The sequence below is a fragment of the Orycteropus afer genome, unplaced genomic scaffold, assembly GCF_000298275.1.
Source record: "Orycteropus afer afer isolate SDZICR_OR568_19922 unplaced genomic scaffold, OryAfe1.0 scaffold00315, whole genome shotgun sequence".
NCBI lineage: Eukaryota > Metazoa > Chordata > Mammalia > Tubulidentata > Orycteropodidae > Orycteropus > Orycteropus afer.
Genome location: NW_006921902.1, coordinates 717117 through 725409, shown reverse-complemented (window position 1 = coordinate 725409; position 8293 = coordinate 717117). Strand labels below are relative to the sequence as shown.

The window sequence follows — 8293 nt, the reverse complement described above, 5'->3', positions numbered from 1 at the left end:
AAAGGGAGGGAAGAGCCAAGGAAGCAGGAGCAGATTCCATTTTTAACACATCAGTGAATGATTATCCTACATATAGTAGAATCATGCCCACCCCTCCCACAACCCCATTCATTCAAGCTGGGGGAAAAAATCAAGTAAACAAACAGAAACAAAAAACAAGAACAGAAACAAATTAAAAAAAAAAAAAAAAAAAACCTGCAATATCTGGATATAGGGCACTAAGAGAAAAAAGGTAGATGTGAACTGCTGTATGAAAAGTGAATTTACTCTGTAAATCTTCACCCAAATCCTAAAAAAAAAAAAAAAAAAAAACCAAATTGGTTTGCCCTCCACAGTATAAAGTCTGTGGTATGGAGAAGCAGGCGTTGCTCAGAGGACCTATGGTTTCTTATCAAAACTTGATGAAGAAGTGGGCAAAGAGGGTCCCTGCTAGCCAGAGACAAGCCAGCATTCTAGAGGCAGAGTTTACACCATCAATGACTGCTCCAGGCCCTGTGCAGAGAGAGAGAGAGAGGCCATTAGCATTCACTGAAGGTAACACAATTACACACTGACTAGCAGATGCAAAGACATGCAGAAACATGTGTGCATTCCCCCATCTTCCACCCCTGTCCCACTCAACCTTCCAGGTACAGATAATGGGAAGTGCCCAATGAAACACACTTAGAAACCCTAAGGGGAAAATCACTGGTATGCCATTAGTACTATAACTTGAACTGAAAGACTAGGGTTAAAAAAAAAAAAAAAAACATAGAAGGGGACATTGAACAGGGTCATTTAAGGTATGAGACAAAATGTTAGGTCCATTGACAGGGACAAATGTGGCAGAATCTTGGGGATGTTTCACAAACTATACTTCAAATTGTCCCAGCACAGACAGGGAAGAGGGTAAAGGACAAGCATGGAGGGCAGAAAGAGGTTCCAGAATGTTAGAAGCAGGCAGAGGGGAGAGGGAAAAAGACATTTTGTGAGCAACAGGAGGCTGTTCTAATATGACTTTTTTTTTTTTTTTTTTTTTTTAAGCTTAGCATACATGACTTAGGTATTATGGAGGCTTCCCCTGAAGCAGCTGAGAAAAAATTATTAAGTTTTCTCAAGGATTTAACAATAGTGATGGGTTTACTCCAGCAATTATCAGTGCCTCTCCAAATGTGCATGCTCAGTTCAAATGACTATGCAGTGATTCTGCCTGAAATAGACCTTTTGCTTTCTTCTTTCTTCCCTCTCTTCCTTTTTGCATAAACAACCAAAACCAAACTCACTGCCATTGAGTCGGATCCAACTCATAACAACCCCGCCTTGGGTTTCCAAGGCAGTACTACAATGGAAGAAGATTGACCAATCTTCCTTTTGAGGAGTGGCTGGTGGATTTGAACAGCCAGGCTTCTGGTTAGCAGCCAAAACTATTCCATTGTGAAATAGCCCCATGAAATCATAATACTAGCCCTCTCTCATATACTAAGCCTTCAAAAGACAAATCACATGAATTACAATTGCCTTAGCCCACTCAATGGGCCCAGAGCAAATGTATCAATGGTCTACTTTGTCTCTGGGATTGTCCATCACCTTTATTTGCAAGCTACAAGAACATAAGGTCATAAAAAACATAAGTGGACAGTAAGCAGGGTGTTATCCTAGAGAAAGCAACATTGATTATAGTCAAGAGAGTAAAAGCTGGCAAGAGGCCCTCCTGTCAGATCAGTAATCAGGGGGCAGAATTGCAGACAGGGGCCAGCTAGCATACTGCTTCTACTGTCTCATGCTAGGACTTCACGGTCTGTCTTATAAGTACATTGCCCCACTCTAAATAATCCTGGTTACTTTAAAGATGATGTGGTGAGTGGTCTGTTCAAACAGGACCCAAGTCAGCTGGCCAGCCATCTACTGTATGATACAGACCCATGCCTTCCTAAGGAGGGTGCAGACGCTAACCTTTTGCTGGGAAACATACAGGTTTCTCCCTTCAGCAATGAGCAACTAGACTGTCCTTCAAAAAAAAAAAAAAAAAAAAAAAATTTACTGCCATCGAGTTGATTCTGACTCAGAGTGACCCCCATTGGTTTTCCAAGGTGGTAAATCTTTATGGAAGTGGATTGTCCCATCTTCCTTCCACAGAGCAGCTGGTGGGTTTGAACCACCAACCTTCTGGTTAGCAGTCAAATGTCTTAGGCACTGTGTCACCAAAGCTCAGACTGTCCTTACTCCAAGGATTTCAACATGAATATTTTTTCTTATGATTTTTGATATACACAATCTACTCAATAACTAAAATCTCATGTTTACTTGATAGCTTGATGACCTGGTTCATACTACTGTGCCTACATATGTGTGTGTGTGCTCGCACACACACACATATGCTATTTATCAGCAAGGGCAAGATCTAGGGCCTAGTCAAAAACCAAAAACCAAACCACTGCCACGGAGTTGGATAAGACTCATAGTGACCCCTCCTTGGGTTTCTGAGGCGGTATCTCAATGGAAGTAGATTGCCCAATCTTCTTTCTTAGATGGTTCCCTTGGGAAACTTCAAATACATCTGGAAGGTAGCTTGGCTCTGGGTCCTCCACCAGCCCAGACAGACATCCTAAGGAATCACATTAAACTAGAGAATGTATTGAGTTGGAAAGCCCATAGTTGAAGCTCAAGATCATGGTCCACATTGAGTAATTACCTTCTGCAAAATATGAGTGAGTTTGATTTTAAATGAGTTTATAGGAAAATGAACAATGAAGATTTGTAAGGCTCAATTTGTTTCTTTAAAAGTAACTTTCTTATGTTTATATAAATGTGTGATAAAGCATATATGTATGTGTATATTAAAATAGTCTAATTTATCATGCTTGTATTGACTTAAGAAATAATTGAAGCTCTAATACTCTTCCCTATAGAGCGAAAATATGGCTAAGACATTTGCCTGCTAACCAGACAGCTGGCGGTTCAAACCCACCAGCCACTCCTTGGAAGGAAGTTTGGGCAATCCTACTTCCGTAGTGATACTGCCTCAGAAACCCAAGGAGGGGTCGCTATGAGTCGGGGCCAACTCGATGGCACATAACAACAACAACAACAACGTAGAGCGAAAAAAGTCCTTAGTGTATAAATCACATTTTTTTTTTCCAAGTTTTACCAGTGAAATTAGTGTTTCTGTAGATATCAACCTATCAGTACAAGGTCAGATATAGCTAAAGAAAGAACAGGAGGAAATATATATATATATATATATATATATATATATATATTTCATGACAAATCATGAAAGGGTAAAGTATGGAGAGATAAGGAGAAAGAGTCATAAAGAGAAATGGGTTTTTCCAGTGGTGTGTGGCTGAATGCAATCATCAGTTTGCAGAAGGTGTCCTGTGCTGATCAGCTGCAGGGTTTCCAGCCACAATTCAGTTTCAGTCTTGTGTTCTAAAAATTATAAACAATGAGTGGCTTAGTAGATACATAAGATACTCAGCTTGATTAAGAAGATAATGATGGTAAAAATTTATATTGTGCTTTCTACATAGCAAGCATAATTCTAAATTCTAAGTATATATCAACTCATTCAGTCATTACATCAACTCTATGAGCTAGGAACTGTTATCATTTCCATTTTATAAGTGAGGCAACTGAGGAATAGAGCATGTATGTAGCTGACCTATGGTCACACAACATATAAGGAGCTGTATTAGAACTGAAGATTAGAACAGGAGATGGATTAGAACTGAGTCACTCTGTTCCACAGTGTGTGCCTTTGGTTGTTATAATCTCCTCCCTGTAAAGAAAAGAATCATTTGTACATGTTGTCCATTAAGTGAGAGGAACAGTAAACTGTAAATCTGGAGACTTGGTATCTGTCTGACTCTGCTGCTTCTACCTGAGTTACATCCCTCTCTGGGCCTTGGATATCTCATCTGCAAAATGAACAGAGATTAGGTTTGATGATTTCTAAAGCACTTCTCCTGTTAGCATTATGAGATACACATGAACATAAGCTACATCTGTTGCTAGGAGAGACAACTGTGAACAGCCAGACAGCCTTTCCAATTCAGTACAAAACCGTCACCACTCAGACTTTTTACTCCCCTAGTGCCATCTACCCCCTGATACAGCAAGAGGGCACTAAGCATGCCTACCCACTCAAGTGTCCCTGTTTTGGTCATATTTTCTATGCAGCTTCAGGGAGTTTTATTTTTAGCAGGTGTGAGGAGCACCTGTTTTATAATATCAGATGATATGGCAATTTACTGCCAAAGTGCTTTTGGTCAATCAGTCTATGAGAAATGGTAGGGCTATTACAGCCAGGGAGTTAATTTAATACACTGTGATATAGATTAAAGCTAGCATGGCTTTCCTCATTCAGATCCCAGGCACATTTGAAATTTGGCAACTGAGCCAAAAAACATCCAAAAACAGAGCCTTTGTTCTCTTGACTATGATCAATTTTGCTTTCTGTGGGATGGCACTCTGCTTGCTTTCCTGGTTTTGTTTATGACCCTATGTTCTTGTGGCTTGCAAATGAAACTGATGGAGGAACCCATCAAAAAAAAAAAAAAAAAAAAAAACCACAGTGAGAGCTATACAAGAAGAGTTCTGAGCTTCACCTGGAGCAGAAAGAGTGGCTCACTGCACATGTACCCCTCTATAGGCTGGAAGAGTGTGAGGACAAGGCCACTAGCCATGAATTGGTCATTTAATTGCATCTTCATAGTAAGTTCAATGGGAGCTCTGGTAGCATAGTGCCTAAAGCACTTGACTCCTAACCAGAAAGCTGGCGGTTCAAACCCACCAACCACTCTTCAGAAGGAAGATGGGGCAATCTACTTCCATAGTGATACTGCCTCAGAAACCCAAGGAGGGGTCGCTGTGCTTTGGGTCTGACTCGACGGCACATAACAGAAAGAACAACAGTAAGTTCGATTAGACTGGAAATGAGGAAAATAATGCATCTGAGTTGCATTTCTCTCATCTGGGCTTCTTTCTGTAAGCTCAAGATGCTCTGTGACATAGGCAAACATGTATCTGTGCTTTGTTATAGAAGAAAGGACAGATGTTGCTGTTTAGCTAATTGGTGTGGTCCCATGACCACTTAGGCTCATGTTTAGTCCCTTATGCTGGCATGAACCTTTGCAAAAGTTGGCTCAATTAATGTACAAAACCAGTGTGTGCTATAGGCTTTCTTCACTTTTACATGATATTGAACATGTATGAAGAACATGATATTGACTGAACTCTCTACACTTATCTGAGGAGGGACATCAGTAAAGCTTGAAAACAAGTCTTCAGATATCAAGTTAAGCATAGTTTTCCTACACCATGGTTTCTTGAGATAAGAACTACACAGACTTCTCCAGCTACTTGATACTAATTAAACAAGTTCAGGAATACAAATGGTATTCTCTCTCTCTCTCTCTCTCTTTTTAATAGAAATGAGCAGAAACATAGTTCATATCTCAAAACTAGAATACAGGATTTGGAAATGTAAGACAGATTTTCAGTTACCTGTCCCCGCATAGAAAACTGATCCTTAATACACCTGGATAAAGGGCAAGAATCTGAAGTGCAATAAGGCTGAAAAAAGCCTAGCGAACAGGGTTTCTCCAAGGGAAACACAAATGTAGCTGACATCTGCTAGAGTTCAATGAGATGTGTTCTATACACTCCTGCCCCTCTGGCCCTACTGCCTTCCCTGTCTTTGAGACTCTAAAGATCCTTAGGGCTCATGTCACTAACCACTATTAAGATGCAAGTAATCATGGCAACTTTGGAGTCAAATCAATTTGGGTCTAAATGCTGCTCTACAACTTGTGAGCTGCAAAATCTTAAATAAGATAGAGTTGACCCTTGAACAAAGCAGAGTTTAGGCATAATGATCCCCTGTGCATTTAAAAGTCCACTATGACTTTTGACTCCCCCAAAAGTTGACTATTAATATCCTACTGTTGACTGGAAGCCTTATTGTGGTAGTTAAGGTTATGTGTCAACTTGGCAGGGCCTGTTTATGAGTGCTTGGACAGCTGGATGTAGTGATTTCCTATTATGAGACTTGACTGCTAACTAGAAGGCTGGTGGTTCAAACCCACCAGCCACTCCTTGGAAGGAAGGTTGGGCAATCCTACTTCCATAGTGATACTACCTAGGAAACCCAAGGAGGGGTTGCTATGAGTCAGGGGTGACTCAACGGCAAATAACAACAACAACAACATTATGAGACTGGTAATCAACTTCGTGGTGGAATCTCCAATGAGCAGCTGAGTAGCTGTCTTAGGGATGTGAGCGGCTTGCTGTATGTAAGAAGATGCTTTGAGAAAGGTCCTGAGTTTTTTGGCACATCGGGATCCTGCCTTTGTGTGAATCTTCATTTCATTAGCCACATGCAATATTGTCTGTCAATCTTGAAATTGTTTTCTGGACTTGAACTAGTGGCCTGCTGTGTTGGTTGACAACTTTGGGACTGTGTCATTTTACTTCTCAACCTTGGGTTTGTCAGCCTCAGCATCCAGAAGCTGTTTGAGTTAAGGGACATCTCCAGCTTCAGTGGAACTGGAGCAAGAGGCAGAACTGAAGCCCAAGGCTTAGTTGCCTTCATCCAGCCCCTAGATCTGGCACTTCCAAGTCCAACTTGGACTTCTAGCTTCCTAAACAGTAGAGAATAAACTCTGTTTGTTCAAGCCATCCACTTGTCATATATTACTATTAGAACAGAACTAGAAAACTAAAATATGTATTAAAAAAAGAAAGAAAGAAAGAAAAACACTACCCTCAAGGCAATTCTGACTCATAGTATCTCCCATTGGGTTTCCAAAGCAGTAAATCTTTAGATTGCCCAACTTTCCTTCTGCAGAGTGGCTGATGTGTTTGAATCGCCAATCTTCTAGTTAGCAGTCAAATGCCCTAGGCACACTGCACCACCAAAGCTCCAGAGACCCAATATACCTTATCAGTAACATAAAGAATTGATTAAAATAGTTCTTGATGTATAGTTATTAGATTTTCACATGAATTCACACACATAGACAACAGATAAGTTTATTACCTATATGGAATGATGATTATTTACTACTCACTAAGTAGAAGTGCTAGGATCTCTGGTGGTATAGCACCTAAGGCATTGGACTACTAACCAGGAGGCTGGAGGTTCAAACCCAACAGCCACTCCTCGTAAGGAAGATTGTGCAATATACTTGCATAGTGATACCACCTTGGAAACCCAAGGAGGGGTCTCTATGAGTCAGATCTTACTTGACAGCATTGAGTTTAGTTCTTTTGTTTTTTTTAAGTAGAAGTTGTTTATCATGAAGAGTTACAACCTTGTTGCCCTCATGTTGTGTAGAATGAGAAGGAGGAGGAAAAGGAGAGGTTGGTCATGGTGTCTCAGGAGTGGCAGAGGTAGAAGAGGTGGAAGGGGCTGAAGGAGAAGCAGGCACACTTTGTGTAACCCTAAGTATGCCAAACTCAAAACTTACTGCCATCAAGTCAATTCTGACTCATGGAGACCCCCACTGGGTTTCTGAGGTGGTAAATCTTTACAGAACTAGATTACCTTCTGCGAAGCTGCTGGAGGATTTGAACTACCAGCCTTCTGGCTAGCAGTCAAATGTGTTAGGCACCTCACCACCAAAGCTCCTAACCTTAAGTATATACACCATAATTTCTGTCTATTTTTGCTTTTTCATTTCTCTAAAAATATTTCTATATAGTACCAATCCTTCTTCCCCTTTTTGTTTTAGTTTTAATGTCCCTGTCCTGGATGGGTCCATGTCATGAAAGAAATCAAAAGCAGTCTTTAGTAATCATAACCTTTCTGCCAGATTGTCAAATGTCAGTTTGTTTTCTGCTTCTTCTATATTTTCTTCCTCATTGTCTGTCATTGGTTCAGAAGCACTCATGTCCATCAAGTTGTCTACTGTTAATTCCTCTGGTGTGGTGTCTATTAGCTTTTGAATTTCTCCAAGATCCATATTTTGATAAAAAACAAACAAAAAATCCATGTATAAGTGTACCCATGCAGTTCAAACCCACATTGTTCACGGGTCAACTGTACTTTGTTTCCTCACTGGAAATAGGGATAATACTACCAACTTTTACTGGAATATTTGAAATTTTAAATGAGATAACATATGTAAAATGATTAGCATAGTATCTGGTAAGAATAAAGTAGTCCTGTGCTATAGATTGTCAGTTCAGGCACTCCCCTCTACTTGATGCTATTATCTTGTTGTTGCTGTTATGTGCTGCCAAGTAGGACCCAACTCATAGCAACTCCTCCTTGGATTTCTGAGGCAGTATCACTATGGAAATAGATTGC

The 8293-nt window shown here is 40.3% G+C and overlaps 1 protein-coding gene across 1 annotated transcript in view; it reads right to left on the bottom strand.

Moving 5' to 3' along the window:
• Positions 1–391: 391 nt before the first annotated feature.
• The window catches only part of OPCML (opioid binding protein/cell adhesion molecule like), a 591092-nt gene continuing 583190 nt past the window's right edge, over positions 392–8293 (bottom strand). The window contains exon 6 of the mRNA XM_007951891.2: positions 392–492. Within this exon, the coding sequence (XP_007950082.1) occupies positions 392–492 (101 nt within the window). The remainder of the gene's footprint in view (positions 493–8293) is intronic.